Raw genomic sequence first — 17,008 nt, 5'->3', positions numbered from 1 at the left:
GTGAGCTTAATTGAATTCATGTTTAATAATTACAGGCACCGTGCCCCCCCCTTCCCCCTGCCCAGGCAGCAGCAGGGGTGGTGCAGGGGCTGGGGCATATGCCCCCAGCAGCGAGGACGGCAGTCCCAAGAGTGATTTTCGGAAAATAAAAAAAGACCCCAGGGGCAGGCAGTGGTGCCCCCCCCAAGACACACCAAATTTCAAGACTTTATATATAATATATCTCTGTGCCCCAGGGGGAGGAGAGGAACACCTGGTAGCATCCTGGAGGGGGCCCCAGGCAGCCCCAAACCATCCTGCCTCTTCAGCCACTTTATTAGCTCAGACACATCGCACTACAGGCACCCACTGCCGCCGCCGCCGCTGCTGACCCCCCTGCAGTCCGGGCAGCTGGCTGGGCCATCCTAGTGTCCATGGGGCTCCAAGTCCCCGGCCCCACCCGCCTTCAGTTGTGGTCAGACTCCTCCTCCTCCTCCTCACGAAGCCATGTGAAGAAGTTTGTGACAGATTTAAGGGCCACGCCCTTGCCCTGCTGCTCAGCAGGGTCCTTGCTACTCTCCCAGCTGTAGAAGGCATCTTCTTTTACCACGTCCTCATCATATAGCACATCAAAGAACAGCCGAAGCAGGTCTGCAAGCAGGCAAGACAGAGTTAAGAGGTATGCTGCCCACAGCCACCCCATCCCACCCCTAATGGATCCCTCCCAAACTCCACAGTTAAAACAAGGCCCTTGACCCACCATTCTGACATTTGTGTGTCTGATCATTTCAAAGTGACTAAGTCTGTGACAGGATGCTAATCTCATGATCCAATAGACTGGTGTGCAGTTATCAGTCACCTGGCCAAACCTTAAAAACCCGCCCAGCTTCACCCTGGCAGTTTCAAATTTCTCCACTCATATTTAATGGGAAAACTATATGCAGAATTGGTACTCCTAAATTTGATGAATCACCAGTCCTAGATATATCAGTCACAAGTTGAAGGTATATAACCTGCAACATCCACTGGTCCCCATTATAGATTCTGACAAACTCTTGATCCCAATTTCCTCTTTCCACACATCTCCTGAGCATACACACTCTCTCTGGCCTTGACACTTTTACGTGTGCTACACCTTTTACCAGGAACATCTTTTCTTGTCACCGTCCCAGTGAATTCCTTCAGGCTCAACTCCCTGATCTGATCCTCTTTCTCCTTCACCCCTGCCTACCAGTCAGCCTTCCCAAATATCTGTCCTATAACCCTGAATGCAACCTACTCCCTTCCCTGCACTGCCAGTATTTCCAAAGCAAACTTTACATTTCTAAGAGCAAAGAGACCAAGTAGTGAATACATTTCTTCTGAATAAAGCATAAGATCTAGAGTCTAGTCCATCTGTGAAATTCTGACTGAGCCATCTATGAGAAGGTGCAAGCCAAGATGTTCCTCAGGGCACACACACCCTAAAATCTACACCCACTCCCTGTGGACAGTCTCCCACCCCCATCCCACAGCAATGGTAGCAGCCGGCCACTAATCCAAAACTTGTGCTCTAAATCCCATGTACACCCACCTGGGGATCCTGTACAATTGATTATCCACTCTGCTCTATATTTTCAAGCCCAAGTTTCTCCCATCTCAGCACAAAAGGCCTCCTTTACAACTGTTATCTCTTAAGCCACACAAAAGATTTTTGTCTTTCGATGAGAATTCACAGACTGTCTACATTTGCTCTTTTCCTTTTTTCCTATGTCTCAGTAAAATATTACTCAGTCCTTTCCAATCCAGATTCTGTCCCCTGCTCCATCAAATGTTTCTGCCAGGGTGGCCTCCATGTTTTTACATTCCAAAAGCCCTTAATTCTCAGGTGTTTTCTCACGGAACTTTCACATAGCATCTTGCATTACTGACTACTTCCCTCTCCTAAAATTACTGTCCTTAGTTCATAGAATCTTGTCCACCTCTGATCCACCACCCACCTGTGGGTCCTCTACCTCCTCAAGATTCTATCTCAGGCCCTCTACATGCTCCTTCAGGAAACCCCTTATTTTCCTGACTTGCACATGTGTTGCCTTGTGCTAGCAACTCACAGATCAGCCTCCACCCTGACCTCTGAATGAATACAAATGAATTCAGATACCCACTGTCTACCAACATCTCTGATCACCTCTACCCACAGACCACAAACTCAATATGACCAGACTCAACTTGATACAGTGTTCTCTACCACACAGTGGGCAGTACCTCACCTACTAAAAACCATCCTGGGACTCAGGACTTCTGATCTCTCATTGCCCTCTACCCAGGCCAGTGAACATCCCGAATCTGCCCACACCTCTCCCATCTTCACTGCCAGCAGCCAGGCCGTGCTACTACCAAAACATTAATCTGCTTATCCTACCACATTCACTCACCCATTTCACAGCACTCTTCCTTCTAATGGCCAGGATGATCTAAAAACTAAGATAATTTTTTTATTCCTCGCTTTTTAAAATCTCACACTTAGGCTAAAGTCCAAAACTCATCCCATGGCTTACCCAGCCCTGTGTGACCTGACCCATGTCCACCTTTCCAGCCTCACCTTGCCTCACATATGACTGGTTACTGTACTCTCCCACAACGGCCTTCTTTCAACAGCTCTTTTACCTTGCATCCAGTTCTTTCTACCGCAAGGCTTTCATTTACACATAGTTCCTTTGTTCCAAGTCTTCCCCCTTCCCATTTGTCATTTAGTTTCCATTTGTCAATTCCGACTCATCCTCTCTCAGACTAAGTATTACGTCACTCGCATCCTGCCCTGCCCCCGCTCCACCCTCTCACACCAGAGACCACCATTCAGGATCCATCTTCTAGCACTTATGACCTATAGCATGGGAACTGCGTTTGACTTATTCACCATTAATATCCCAGGGCCCAAGCACATACCTATTTGCTAACTACATAATCTCAGGCATGTTAACCGAAGCCTCAGTCTCCCAATATAGAAGATAATACCATCTACCCTAAACAATACTTGTGAGGATTAAATGAGGCAAAAAAAAAAAAAATCTCAGCCCTGTGAAAGGCAGAGAGAAACATTATTTATCACCTCTGTACTCTTAGCATCTAACAGGGAGCTAAGCACAAAATAGGCAGTCAATTAACCTTCAAGACCAAATCTAACTTCTTCCATTTGTGGGCAAAGAAACAAACGTTGTAGAGGGTAGGAATCAATCATCAAGAGCATTCTGCTCTCCAATGACCAACCACCTTTCTTGGGTTGAGAATCTTTGCATGTCTGCCCCTGCTACCTATCTGGCAGTTCTTCCACCCCACCCCAGTCCCTCCAGCCTGGCTCTTACTGGGAGGCTGTTCTAAGGTCACTACAAGGGCCTGGAGGGCATAGAGTGCCTGCAGCTCCTTCTGCTCGTCACAAAGGTATTTCTGTAGCAGTTTTGCTCGCGCTTTCAGCACCTCAACGTCCACTCGGAGGGAAGTCTCCGCAACATCCACTCGGAGGGGAGTCTCAACTACAGGAAGGAAGACGAGATAAATGGAATCATTTACCTTCAGCTTGGTTCAGAACTAGGAGGCAAAAAACAAAACTTCCCTCCCCCCATTTGTCTGTTGGGCCCACCCTTGCCCCACCATCTCCCTGGCTCCTCTTACAGATAATTGCGGAAGAGCAAACAGTTTTCATGAGGGCTCGAACTAATGTGTTGGATGCTATCTGCTGCTCACTCAGGTTAGCCTGTGTAGGAGAAAAGAAACACATGGCTCCTAAATTCTGAACTGTGCCCCCACGACCACACCAAGAACTACCTCTCCTTTATTCCTCTTTCCCAATATCCAGGAGAAACATACCTCTATCCAGTCAAATACCCGCTGATTACTGCTGCCCTCCTTAAGCAGCTTCTCCAGCTGCCTGCTCAGCTCCTCTGAGGAGAGCAACCTCTGGCCTGGGACTTGTGACTCCTCTCCAAGGGTATAGTCCACCTTCTGCAAGCGAAAAGGCCCAGAGTCAGGAAGTAAGTGAACAATGTGAGTGAGATGAGAAAAGAGGGAGAAGACCAGCCAGCCCCAAATGGAGTTAACTCCAACCACAAACCTTTTCAGCAACAAATACGCCAACATCTTGGCCTTCGGGTAGAAATTCCTTCCAGCTGAGTCCAGCCTCTTGCCACAATGCTCCCACCTTTTTGGGACCCTAAAAAACACAAGACCAACTCAGCAACTCTCTCTCTCCAATAATCTAACAGCCCTAAAATTGGCATCCATCAAAAATTTACTGAAAGTCCACTAGGTGCCTGCTAGGGGCTAGGGGCTCAAGATGCTATCGAGGTACCAAACAGGCACAATCCCTCCATGCATTCAGTCTAGAACTGAGCACAGACATCAGTCATGGACACAAGAACTCATCCACTACAGTGCTGAGACTGGGGGTAAGGGGACTGAAGAGCCTCCAGAAAAGATGAAATTAGCTTCCACAGGATTCTCAAAGAATTACTGGACCACAAAAGGAAACAACCAAATCCAAATCTCTCATCCCAGCCTTCCACACTTATCTGCATTTCTTTTCCTAAAATAACTTAGTTTTTCATTATTCCAAGTAACAAATGCTTAAAGGAGGAAACTAACAAGTACACGCTTATATGGTTTCTAAGTTCAGAAAATTTTAGAAGCAGATATACACCTCGCCCCCAACACAAATCGGAAATCCTCACATAAACAAACGCAGGAGATTCTAAAGTCACTCTTTTATAACAGATATTCGAAATGATGACATCAACCCTTAACAAGATTACTGCAGTTCATGGATTTTAAGGATGTCCATTTTACCACCACTAAATTGGAATTGTCTCACCAGTGACATTGCCTTTAAAGAATACGACAGTAAGTCGTCTTTCTTCACAGAATATATCCTATAATCTATGTCACCTTGGAGTCAACGAAAATACATAAGCAGTTCAATATGCTTTTTCTTTTTTAAATAGAAATTACCCGGATACAAATTTCTATCTAAAAGGATATGAAGCCAAAAGAACAATCCCTTTCAATTCAAAGTCTCATTCCCCCAGGTTCCAGATAGCTGAACTCTTCTGAAACTGTACTTCTCAACTTCTCACTACCACTAATCACCACACCCGGCTTGCCTTTCCCATCTTTCCACCTTTCCACTTGCTAGTCACCAATCAACTTTCACAAGGCAGCTTCAGAAAAGCTTACCGTCATGAACACTACCAAACAGAGGCTCTTTTGCAACCTCACAGTACTTTAGACACTCCACCTCAACTACTTTATTTCACACCTTTTTGTTTTTATTGAACTATCATTTCTTACTTTTTTTCTCCCAATTTGTTTCCTGTGTTTTATTCACTGTACTCCTAGGGCCTAGTATGCAATATGTTATGTTTTTTAAAAAGACAACACTTGCTGAATAAATGAATCAATCAACGGTCTAAATTCCCAGTCCCTGGCTTTGGCCAGAACTCACAAGAGGAACGGGTCTAGGGGAGTGCCAGCCACTCTCAGGTACCAACATAGTAGTATCATCCCCATTAACCCCATCCCACCAAAGGGCCGTGAAGCTTCAATGTTACCACAAGTAGCCAAAATTATACGGTAGAAAGAAAAGTCCTGAACGCATCACCCCCAAAAGGCTCTCAACTCACCATGTTTTTGCACAGGAGTCCCAGGATCTCCAGCAACAGGCAAGTAGCTTTGCCCAGGGGCCTCAGAGGTTTTGTAATCTCCCTATAAGAAAACTCCAGTGTTGACAGCCTCTAAAGCCCTCTCAATACACTACACTCCATTCCTCCCTAAACCCAGATGTCTTAAGCTACTGCCCCTCCCTCCCCTTCCCTCTTTCTTCCTATCTTTACCTCCCCTGAATTCCACCAAAGGGAGCTCACCTGAACAGCTCCCCCATGGGCACCCCACTGTCCTGCAGAATTGGTGTTACTAGTTCCGCTAGGTAGAGCCACACGTGGGGGATATCAATTTCCATGTCTTCAGCCAATTCTAGGATTTCATACAGCCTGCAAAGGGGATTCGAAGTCAGAGAAGTCTAGGAAAAAGGAGCCAGGCCCCCACCCTTCTTCTGGGGCAACACAACATGGCTAAAGGACCAACTATGAGCCCCTCAGGAACATTTTCTAAACATGGAGCATAATATCTCAAGTTAAGTCCAACTTCTTGTCCTTAGATGGCTCACACCCATCCCTGCCAAAAGTAATGATGACAAGGACAATTGAGGAGCCTACACTCTTATCCAAGGTTCCACAGGTCCTACAGAGGAGGAAAATTTGTGGGTGGGTAAGAAGTGGAGACCCACAGAAGTAGGTCATACCCTTGGTAGTACTGAGCAGTGGAGAGGTGACCAGCACAGAGCAGCTGGTGCAGCAGCTGTCCCATATGTTCGCGAGCAATGGCGCTGCGCTCCAGTGTGGACTCGATGCCATGCCGCACAAAGATGAAGAGCAGGGAAGGTGAGGCCAGCTCCTGCACACACTGCACTGCCTCCTGCAAGGGGCAAAGGATATAGAGGCAAAGTGTCTGGCCCAGACCCCACACTCCGTATCTGTCAGCATGGTCTCCGCACACTCAGTCATCACTCAGACCCCTCCTACTGCTAACCTTCATGTCATTGAGATGCAGATATTCCTCAATGATGGCCTTGGATTTCTTCTCCAGTTCCTCCTCAGAGAGCACAGACTTTGGGGGACTCACGGGGGGCAGGGTGGCTTCTCGCTTCACTGAGAGGGCAAAAAACAGGTCAAAGACTCCAGTTTCTATCTTCTCAGTAAAGAGGGTCTAGAGTTCTGAAGACTGCCTAGGGACTGGCTAGTCCTCAACCAGCCCACATCATTCCTTTCCCCTTTTCTCCCAGCCCCTTACCAGCATCCCTCCCGCGGTCCCGATCCTCCGACAAGCTGGCTGCCTTGCGCAGGCCCTCAGGCTGGGAGGGCCGCTCTCTACTCCGCTCCTCCACTTCCTTGCTGAAGCTCCGTTTGGTTGCAGGTGTCCGAGAGCGATCAAGCCGGTCCCCACGGTCGCCTCCCCGTTCACTCCGCTCTAGACGGTCTCCCCGGTCCCCAGCTTTCTCACCTCGTTCACGGCTCAAGCTACTCCTGGAAGACAAACACATGGTCTTCTCACCTGTACTGTCCAGACACGCTCTCCTTTAACTGCCCGACATGGCGAGCAATGGTCGGGCCTTACTCTTGGTGTCAGGAGTATTACCCCAACCTCAGCCAAGGCCTCTGAACATCACAAGTGTGTGTGAGGATTCCTGGGGCAGCAACTCAAACCCAATCAGAGTATCCATGTGAAGCACAAAGACACCTACAAAACCTCACCTCTGGGCCACACGCCTGTTTTCTGTGCTTTCTGTAGGTGCTGCTTGTTGAAGGGCTGAGAAGCGATTCAAGGTACTAGTAGCTGGACGAGCAGCTTCTGATGCTGAGGAGGCAGAAAATAAAGAATAAAATCCCTATTTTCTTACGTCCTATCACCAGTTTAGGATACTTGGTTCTGATCTCAACATTAAAGAAGTTCAGTCTCTGGTCCTACCAAGTGCATAGATCTTGTATCACCTAACCACTTTATGAAAGCCTCCCACAGAGACAAGGAAACAAGCCTGCTGCAAAGACAAGGCTCTACCCTCAGAAGAGCTAATTCCCACCTAGCTCTTTACAGTAGCCTCCATACCTGCATCAGAGGGCTTGGCTCCTGAGCCTCCACTGCTGCCCTTGCCCCAGCTCAATCGCCCTCCAGGTGCGAAGAGCTGGTTGTTAGAATCAATGGAGCCAGGCTGAGGAAGAAAAGGGAGTAGAGAGTCATGGATCTGATCTGGCCAAAGACCCCAGCCACACACAGCCACAAACAGCTTAGACCGGGGGCCAGGCAAACTTTTCCTGTAAAGGGCCAAATAGTAAATAGTTTAAGCTTTGCAGCTACACAGTTTCTTTTCAACTATACGACTTTGCCGCTTTCACACAAGAGCAGTCAGATGATAAACGGAATGAATGTGACTGAGTTCCAATAAAACTATGGACGTTGAAATATAAATTTTACATGACATGTCACATAATAGTATTCACTTTTTTTCCACCATTAAAAAATGTAAAAACTATTCTTAGTCTGTGGGATGTATGGAAGCAGGGAATGGGCCAAATCTGGTGTGCACGTCAGTCTGCTGACCACTGAGTGGCCCAGACCAACATGAATACAGCCTCAGGGTTGACAGTCCTATCTTTGGTAATCTAACCAGTTAGTCTAAAGTTCAGCTGTCACCTTCCCAATCTGAGACTGAGGGAACTAAGACTGATGCCTATCTACATCACTAATATACACACCCCTACCTTCGTGATCTTGGTAAGTCGTGAGGTGTCAATAGGGCGGCTGCCCTTACTGATGGGGACTGTGTTCCAGCCACCATCATCCACAAGTGGAAGGCCACGGCCTGGGATGAAAAGGAGAGCATATTAGAATGAGTAAGGACTAGTAGCCCTGTCCCTTTGAGCAGCTCCCCCAGCCTTGCTTCCTCAGATCCTCAGTTCCATCATGGGGTCTCAGTGGCCCAGACACGTGGCACTAACAAGAAGTCATCAGTGGAAAGCACAACCCTTCACACTGCCCGCTCCTCAATCCTAGCCTCAAACTCACTGATGGGTGGGCCTGGAGGGCCACCCCGACGTTTGTCGCTGCCCTTGGCCATTAGCTGCTGCACTTTTATGTGCTCCCGATGCTCCTCCATCTCCGCCTCCTTGTGGATCTGGTCAATGGTCTTGGGACCTTGGTCCCCGCGGCGTGGCACCCAATTGCTCTGTGGAGACCAGTCACAAGGTAATTACATCAGAGAGAGCCAGACAAAGCAGTGTCGGGAATTGGGGGCTGTGGGGTAAGAAGCAGATCAGCAGTGGCAAAGAACACACACCCGTCGTAGATCCAGCACATCTTGCAGCATAAAGCGAATGCGGGATGAAGTCTTCTTTTCCTTAATGATTTTTTCCATCTGGTTGAAATACTGATCCATTCGGGGCTAGGAAGAAGCAAAGGGATCAGGCCAGGAGCTTCTAACTCCTCACCTTTGGCTGCATGACTTCAGCTCTATTATTGTGGCTTCAGTGGCCCGGAACAACAGCCCAACAGGGAGCCTATCAGACAGCAGATCCCACGTGCTTCAGCCTGTCCCCTTCCACACCACAGGACCCCCTACCTTGGCTTTTTCGAAGTCCAGGTCTTTGCCAATGGTGGTGAGCAAACGGCAAAGACATTCAAGGGACTCTTCGTCATGGTTCTTAAGTAGTTTAACCACACAGTCATGCATTATTGCCTCTGTTAACATCTTCAGCTTGAACAATTCCCCAATAAACTTGATATTCCCTAAAGAGCGCCGCCGGGCTATGTCTCGAGCCTCTTCCAGCTCTTCCTTCAGGCGTCCCCGTTCCTCTGCCTGCCAATCAAGGGACAGGGATTGCATCAAGATACCCAGCCATACAGCTAAAACACTCTCCTCCACTATCTGGATTTCTAAACTCAGCAACAAGCACTTGTATCCTGAGGTGGAGAAACCCCAAACCACTATCCCCACCCCCAATTCTATAGCTAAGTAGGATATGGGTGGGCAGAGGAGCTGATGGGTTTTCTTTTACCGTAGCAGCTTCATCCATCTCTTTTTGCTTCTTCTCAAAAACTTCATCATCATCTTTGTCTTTTTCAAACTCCTTCTGACATCTATTCAACAACAGTTTTCGAAAGTTCACAGTCACTGTTGGCTTTTCTGTAGTGGGCACTTTCAGCTGTACATCAAAAAGAATTTCACATTCAGACTAGTCCAGGGCAGGGAAGGCCCTCCCAGTCTTTAACTACCTAACCCAGGAAGACCTCTAGCCCTGGTTCTGCCTCCTCCTGGCTGCCATCAACAATAAAGGCTGGAGGAGAACCAAAAAAAACCGGACTCAAGGAATCTTGGGAGCCAGACCACAAGATTTAGCAAACAGTGGAAACTAACCGCCATGAGGCAGCGGCACATGTTGGCGTAGGCCACAGAGAAGTTGGGCTCTGAAATGGCCTTCTCGAAGATGAGGTCAATGACACCTTTCAGGCGTTCCTCGGTGTCGATGGCCAGCTGCGTCACCTGCTTCATCAGCTGCTGGAACATCTGGGGTGTCAACTTATTGAGAATGGAGCGCACCCTGCGGAACAGGTCCTGGTGGGGAGAGGGGACAGAGAAGATGCAGGATCCAGTGAGGTTCTCAGAATAACAGAGGCCACTGAGAAAAATGGGAGAAGCTGGTGCAGACTTCATTAAGATAGATGCTAGTGATGAGGATGGAAAGAAGAAAAAAGGCAAAGCTGGCTCAACAAACCTTGAAGAGAAGGAATGGAGACCAAAAGCAGGACTGCTGGTACCTGGGTTTTGCTGCCATCGGCATCCTCTTCCCCTCGGTCCTTATCAGCCGCCGTCCGCTTGCTGCTGGGTTTCCAGGCCTTCTCTGCTTTGTTTAGCTTTATATCTTCAGTCATTAACACTGTGGCAATAATCTTGCGTGGCTCCTTTCGGGGGCCCTGCTGAGAGCGCCGGGGTCCCAAACCTGCCTGCTAAGCAAGGGAAGAGGATGAGAGAAGATGCAGAAATAGTCAGCACAACCTGAGACACTGCTACCACACATCTCCAGGGCAGACTTCTCCCCATCCCCCAGCAAGATACAGAGGGCCACACACCCCCAACTCCCCTTGCCCATCTGCCCCTCTAGCCAGTCCCACTCACCGGCCCTCGGGGCAGCTCCCCACCTGGCCCACCCCTTGGGGGCCCACGGTTGCTGAGGGCTGGTCGGCCAAGATTGGCAAAGGATGGAGTGAAGTCTGGGCCACAATTTATGCCTTGAAGTCTAGTGGGATCCAGTGGCCGCAGTGGTGTTTTATTGGCCTGTGAAAAGGACAGAGAAGGATCAGAAACAGGCTCGGGCTACTGACTGCTCTTTTATGACCTCAGTCTCTTCCCCAGTCTATTAGCGAGCACAAACTCAGCCTCTCCCTCAAGCCCACCAACCTTATCCAACACCACATCACTGATATGGGGCAATCCCTCCGGCTTCTGCATACTGGCAAAGATGAACTGAAAGCCAAGCAGGAACTCACGGTCGTAACGCTTTTTCTCCTCAAGGTTTAGAGGCTTCCACTGATCTGCAAGGAAAATAGGATAAACACCAATCACACTGTTGCCTCCTGGGGCCCTGACAAAAGTACTCTCAGCCCTCTTAACCTTTCCCTCAGAATACCTGATTTATATTCATACTTCTGTTCCCCCGGCTGGATGTTCTCAGCATTATGAATTTTGTCTTCCTTTGCGTCCCAGGTCTCATCTGCTTCCTCAGACCGTGGGAGCACACTGCTGCCCTCAGGCTCTAGACCAGGATTATTGCCGACAGGAGGTTGATTTTCCACCTCTGGTACTCCTGGGTTCACCTGTGACCATAGGACATTCACTCTGGTTGCAGTATGACCACTGTTCAATACCCAAACTCTGCCCAGAGCCCGTGGCATCAGTTAGTTTTTACTAGCCTTATCCAACGCCACGTCACTGTATGGGGCAGTCCCTCCAGCTTCTGCACATTGGCAAAGATGAACTGAAGGCCAAGCAGGAACTCACGGTCACAATGCTTTTTCTCCTCAAGGTTTAGAGGCTTCCACTGATCTGCAAGGAAAATAGGATAAACACCAATCACACTGTTGCCTCCTGGGGCCCTGACAAAAGTACTCTCAGCCCTCTTAACCTTTCCCTCAGAATACCTGATTTATATTCATACTTCTGTTCCCCCGGCTGGATGTTCTCAGCATTATGAATTTTGTCTTCCTTTGCGTCCCAGGTCTCATCTGCTTCCTCAGACCGTGGGAGCACACTGCTGCCCTCAGGCTCTAGACCAGGATTATTGCCGACAGGAGGTTGATTTTCCACCTCTGGTACTCCTGGGTTCACCTGTGACCATAGGACATTCACTCTGGTTGCAGTATGACCACTGTTCAATACCCAAACTCTGCCCACTCCCCTCCACTACTATCTACTTCTCCCTTACCTCCTTGAAGGCATCTAGAAGGTCTCCTACGGCTTCTTTTTTATTCAGATCCTTTATTTTCCGTCTCCTCTTTGGCACAGATACTGCCACTACTTAGGAGAAAAAAAAAAAAAAGACTAGAAATAACTTAAGAAGTACCCCTGACCCCTAGGAAAAAGAAAAAGCAGCCACTGTGTAACATTTCCTCTTTCCATCGTGCCCTCTCTAGACTTAAAATTACCTAATCTAACTTAGTTTCCATCACAGGGCTTCTGACCCAGACATAATGGCACAAATGGATGAAGATCATCAAGGAGCAGAAAGAACCACACCCTCCAGCCTGCCCCACCTCTACCATCCAGCCACACCTTACCTGGGGTGGCTGCTGCTGCCTCCAAATTCTGGGACAGGTGGGCTGGAACAGGGGTGCTCTCTGGGGAGAGCAGTTCCTCTCCTCCTTTCTCACCCTCAGTTTCTCCTGCTTCTCCTTCTTCTTCCTCTTCTTCCTCTTCCTCCATTTCCTCCTCCAAAGCAGGGGAAGTAGCTGGAAGAACTATAACTGGAGTGGCAGTGAGGACGGTGAGGGGAGCCACTGGTACTGTAATCTCCTTGACCTGCTCCTTTGGCTCACTGACTGGGCTTAAGTCCACAGCTGGTGGCGAGGGGGCTCCGTTAAGCAGTTCTTCAGGTTGGGCAGTTGGAGCAATAGGCGTGGGGGATTCGGAGGAACAAGCTGGGGGAGGAAGAGGGGCAAACTCTGGGTTTGACTCCAGCTCTGGTTCCAGATCCTCGGATGGGACTGTGCCATTAGGTTCAGGAAGAATTTCCACGGTGGGAGATGCCAAGGGGATGGAAACCTGGAGAGGACTGGAAGAGAACTCGGATTCTGGAATTGGTTTGCTAAGTGTCACTTCTACTTCCAGTATGGGTTCAGCAAGGGGTGTGGGTTCTGGAGAGAGGCAATATGGCTCCCCAGTTTCACGGGGCATGGAAGTTGATTCTTCTACAGACATCTGTATCATCCCCGTTGTTATAGTGTCCCCAGGAATAGAGAGGACTGCGAGATTAGGTTCAGACCCTGGTTCCAAGATTGGAGGTGGTGATGGGGTCGGAGAAGGTGATGAAGGCTGGGATTCTGAAGGACTATGCTCTGTGCCAGGCAGCCCTGGCCGGCCCCCAGTGATTGCTCCCTGTGACCGGTCATCTGCACCACAAGAAGGAAGAATGAATAATTAAAGGCAAGTCCTTCACTGCTGCTGTTCCTCCTCTTCCTCCTCCTCCTCCTCACAGTCAAAGCATTCTCAGCCTAACACCCCCGCCCCTGCCAATCTTCTCCCACCTAAGCCTTTTCCCTTTTTGCCCCAAAATCCAATCCCTCAAAATTCCACTACTTGAAACCAGTCATTTTTCTCCCGCACCCAGTTCAAATCACCACATCCCTTTGGCATTTTAAATTGTCATACTCCTTTTCCCTGCAAAAACTTTGCCCCACATGCTTACATACCTGGCCGGACAACGACAGCAACCTGGGGTGTCTCCCCATTAGCTTGAGGCTCCAGACTGCCTCCCGTCTGCAGGACACAAAGAGTTACCACCAAGTTTGCCCTGAAGTGTCCCACAACCCTCTTTACTAGAGCCATTCCTACTTTAGCTCTGCCTAGAAATCCAGGAAAGCAGGGAAATAAATCCCTTAGTTGAAGGAAAAGACCAAGGGACTTGGGAGTCCAGGGCAGAACAGCCATCCCAGCCAGAGAATCACTTAAAGAGCTGACAGTACCTGGGGAGGGGTGGGTGTAGAGGCGGTTCGGGCCCCAGACATGATTTCCTCTGTGATATCCTTCCCTCCTTGGTTTGGATCGCGAATTCGGATCTGGGGAAAGAAAGCTACGGGATGAGTGGAAAGCAGGAGGAGCCCACCTCTCCACCCTGTCCCACTCCTAAGATTGCAGGCCAACCCCCCACCCTCCACTGGGAAGTAGGTGGGTGGGTGCCAGAAACCCCATGAGTTCTACTATCAACCCATCTGGCTGCTCTTGTACTCCCTGCCTTGGCCCCCACCCCTAAGAGACCCCTGACCTCACAGAGCAGCCCCGTACATCACAATGCCCCTCCCTCCCTCATCCCTGCCCCACCAGCAGTCCCCCAAGTCAGTAGCTGCACACCCTGGGGCCCAGGACCCCTACATCTAGCACCCATCCAGCTCACTTGTGGCTAGTCGGCCTGATCTCTGGGGGCAGGGCCCAGATCCAGTGGGTGGAGCCAGGGTGACTCAGCGGCTTCCCCAGCCCTGGCACCCTATTCTGGGCACCACGCCCAGGGCTTGAGGATTGAGCAGAGGCGGAGGCCTCAAGAGCTTCCAGGACTTGGAGGTGGGGGGGTGGGGCCACAGAAACAAACCATTTCTAAAGCAAGCCACCAGAAACCCCAAACCAAACTCAGATCTTTTAGACCCAGAACCCAGTTATCTCAGGAATTTCCCCATTAGCCACTTCAGTCTTCAAGTGAGCTGCTTCTATACTGTAATCTTAGAACATTACAAAGAACCTGAACACTTTACAGGTCCCCATTCTCTGCCCACTTCAGCTGATGATCTCCTTCCTCAACTTCCTGCTCCCTGACCCACAACGCGCCTGACCTTAATTCTCCCTTTCCCAGATGTCCTAGAGCCCCTTGCTGCTGCTACTCACCGTTTTCCGCTCCCTCTTGGGAGCAATCTGGGGTGGCTGGTTCATCAAAACTGGGGCGGGGGCCACACCAGCGGGAAACTGCTGCACACCCTGAGCTGGGTAATAGGCGCCAGCTTGGGGGGAGGGGGAACACAGGGAAAGAAAGAATGGTGGCAGCGTCAGGGCCCAACCATATACAAATGCCTGCTTGAGCACCTCCCAGACCCAGAACCTCTCATCACCCACAGCCAGCCCCTTACCTGCCCCACCCTCCTCCCCAAGGGAATTAGGTGTCTATTGAAGCTGGGGAACCAGTCTGTACTGCGTTTACAAGAATTCCTGACACTGACACACACACACCCCTTGTAGGTAAGCACTCCTTCCCCACCGCACACCAAGACTCTTGTCTATTCCTCTTCTACTCCGTAAGGTGCTATGTCTGTAACCCACCCCCTGGCACCACACACACACATACTCTGAGCAACCACTTAACCTGAAACAGAATCAGGTCTTTGGCTGAGAATGAGAAAAACAGATTTGCCAACCCTGATCCACTCAACCTGAATCCCGTTCCAGTCTCCAGCCCTTTGCTCAGGGGCAAGGAAACAAAAAATAATATTATGAACTGGGGCCCAGGATGAGAAAAAATTAATTCCTTAAAGCAATGGTCTCCAAAATGGGATGCATTCTTTAGTCTCATCCATAATCTTTACTTGTTTCCCACAAACAACATTAAGTGTTTAAGATATATATACATATAAACAAACAAAAACATACATATTTTAGGGATACATACTCAAAATTTTTCCTGATGGTCAAAAAATTTTGGAAACCACTGCTATAAATTACAGACTAATCCTTTCCTAGAATATAAATGAAAAACAGCTACAAAAACTTCCCAAATCCATGTTACATGGGCTCCCCCAACCATGGAACAAGTGTCATGGGGAATATTTACTAACAAGCTCTCAAACTGGCGCCTGATCCAGTATTCCTTAAGGTGGGAAAAACTCCAATTCTCAGCAATAGGATAAAATCCCCAGCTCACCACCCAACCCATGCATATTAAGCACTAATCCCTACTACCTATCACCTCTATCATTTTTAGACCAAGAGACAAGTCTGGAAAAGGTCTTAGAAACTGAGTTAGATACTCCTTGGGACTCTCTCTCTCCAGACTTTCTCCCCTGCTTACCATAGGTCCCAAACTCTGTAGGGCTTGCACCTGGATAGAAGCTTGGGGCTCCTGGCTGCACAGGATACTGCTGTGTCGGGACAACATATGTGGACCGCCCCTGGTGGAGGGGGAAGGGGTAGGAGGAGAGAGAAGGAGTTGAGGGAGTTGAGTACCATATCAGACTACAGAGAGAATGTAGGGCAAGACAAGACAAGCCAACTCTGGGCAGTGACCAGAAGGAAGTCCCACCTCTACAGGGACTGGAGGGTCAGGATTGGGGTACAAAGTACTGTGGCTTCCATTACCCAAGCCTCCAGCCTCACCTGTCCAGGGATGTAGTAGGTCCCCTGGGAGGCTGAGTAGGAGATCTGGGAAGGGATCATCATTACTTGGGATCCAGCAGGGTAGACATGGGCAGCTGGGCCAGGGCGGGCAGGGGCTGCACTCTGCACTCGGGAGGCTGCACTGCTCGGGGGCTGGGCCCGGCTAGGGTAGAAGTGCTGTCAGGAGGGAGGAAGGCAGTTGATACTGGGAAGGGGCGGAACTGGACAGCAAAATGGCCACTCCGCAATGTCTCTAGTCTGGAGAGAAGTACTGGGGACTTTGGAGCATGGGGACCAGTCCTTCCAAGACCCACTTGATCAAATGAGTTACGTGGCCTCTTGTACTCAACACATGTCCTCCACACTCAGGTATACACTTTGCACTCTGTTTATTTACTCCTTCACTGCCATGCATACTCTTATCATCTCCACCAGGCTACCCCTCCACAGAGGCTCCCTAACATCCATATGCATCATGCCTAAGTAAAGCCCTTTCGGGCAACACAGTCCCCAGCATGCACTGCTCCAATCTAAAGTACTGAGGAGCTAACATGCAACAGCCACCCAGTTCCCAGGTATGCACTCAGCAAGATTTAGCCCCTAACATGCATCGGTCGGCCTGAAACTGAGAATCTGGACAGCAAACAAGTCCCCATCCTAAAGCCTCCCAGTCCCTATGTCGTCTAGCCCCTGACTAGGATGGAGAGTAAGGGTGAGACCAGGAGAAGGTCCAGGATATGCAAAGGGGTATTATTACCTGTAGAGACCTGAATCCTCCCTGAGAGCACATAGGGACAGGAAAGAAGAGAATTATCCCCAAGGTGA

The 17,008-nt window shown here is 49.3% G+C and overlaps 1 protein-coding gene and 1 non-coding gene across 8 annotated transcripts in view; both read right to left on the bottom strand.

Moving 5' to 3' along the window:
• Window positions 1-6: 6 nt before the first annotated feature.
• EIF4G1 (eukaryotic translation initiation factor 4 gamma 1) overlaps window positions 7-17,008 on the bottom strand; it is an 18,794-nt gene continuing 1,792 nt past the window's right edge. For 3 of the 7 annotated variants that reach the window (XM_006925784.3, XM_006925786.3, XM_015599907.2), the window contains 29 exons: window positions 16,184-16,360; window positions 15,879-15,978; window positions 14,705-14,817; window positions 13,795-13,887; window positions 13,522-13,588; window positions 12,391-13,221; window positions 12,039-12,130; window positions 11,755-11,941; window positions 11,015-11,148; window positions 10,733-10,891; window positions 10,375-10,563; window positions 9,974-10,171; window positions 9,615-9,761; window positions 9,179-9,415; window positions 8,897-9,001; window positions 8,626-8,785; window positions 8,322-8,422; window positions 7,669-7,771; window positions 7,317-7,419; window positions 6,856-7,088; window positions 6,595-6,713; window positions 6,308-6,480; window positions 5,871-5,996; window positions 5,631-5,712; window positions 4,067-4,165; window positions 3,823-3,957; window positions 3,628-3,709; window positions 3,321-3,488; window positions 7-630 (listed from right to left, as the gene is read on the bottom strand). In XM_006925784.3, the coding sequence (XP_006925846.1) occupies window positions 446-630; window positions 3,321-3,488; window positions 3,628-3,709; window positions 3,823-3,957; window positions 4,067-4,165; window positions 5,631-5,712; window positions 5,871-5,996; window positions 6,308-6,480; window positions 6,595-6,713; window positions 6,856-7,088; window positions 7,317-7,419; window positions 7,669-7,771; window positions 8,322-8,422; window positions 8,626-8,785; window positions 8,897-9,001; window positions 9,179-9,415; window positions 9,615-9,761; window positions 9,974-10,171; window positions 10,375-10,563; window positions 10,733-10,891; window positions 11,015-11,148; window positions 11,755-11,941; window positions 12,039-12,130; window positions 12,391-13,221; window positions 13,522-13,588; window positions 13,795-13,887; window positions 14,705-14,817; window positions 15,879-15,978; window positions 16,184-16,360 (4,698 nt within the window). In that variant the 3' untranslated portion in view covers window positions 7-445. Of the gene's footprint in view, window positions 631-3,320; window positions 3,489-3,627; window positions 3,710-3,822; window positions 3,958-4,066; window positions 4,166-5,630; window positions 5,713-5,870; window positions 5,997-6,307; window positions 6,481-6,594; window positions 6,714-6,855; window positions 7,089-7,316; window positions 7,420-7,668; window positions 7,772-8,321; window positions 8,423-8,625; window positions 8,786-8,896; window positions 9,002-9,178; window positions 9,416-9,614; window positions 9,762-9,973; window positions 10,172-10,374; window positions 10,564-10,732; window positions 10,892-11,014; window positions 11,149-11,754; window positions 11,942-12,038; window positions 12,131-12,390; window positions 13,222-13,521; window positions 13,589-13,794; window positions 13,888-14,704; window positions 14,818-15,479; window positions 15,500-15,878; window positions 15,979-16,183; window positions 16,361-17,008 lie in introns of those variants that run through there. The other 4 variants (XM_006925785.3, XM_015599906.2, XM_015599905.2 and 1 more) reach the window with 4 other exon arrangements.
• On the bottom strand, window positions 8,501-8,576 carry LOC112474248. The gene has a single exon (XR_003044310.1). It is a non-coding gene; the product is annotated as a small nucleolar RNA SNORD66 (small nucleolar RNA).

The sequence above is a fragment of the Pteropus alecto genome, unplaced genomic scaffold (assembly GCF_000325575.1).
Source record: "Pteropus alecto unplaced genomic scaffold, ASM32557v1 scaffold88, whole genome shotgun sequence".
Taxonomy (NCBI): Eukaryota; Metazoa; Chordata; class Mammalia; order Chiroptera; family Pteropodidae; genus Pteropus; species Pteropus alecto.
The sequence above is the reverse complement of the archived record's forward strand: the minus strand, read 5'-3'. Positions and strand labels throughout refer to the sequence as shown.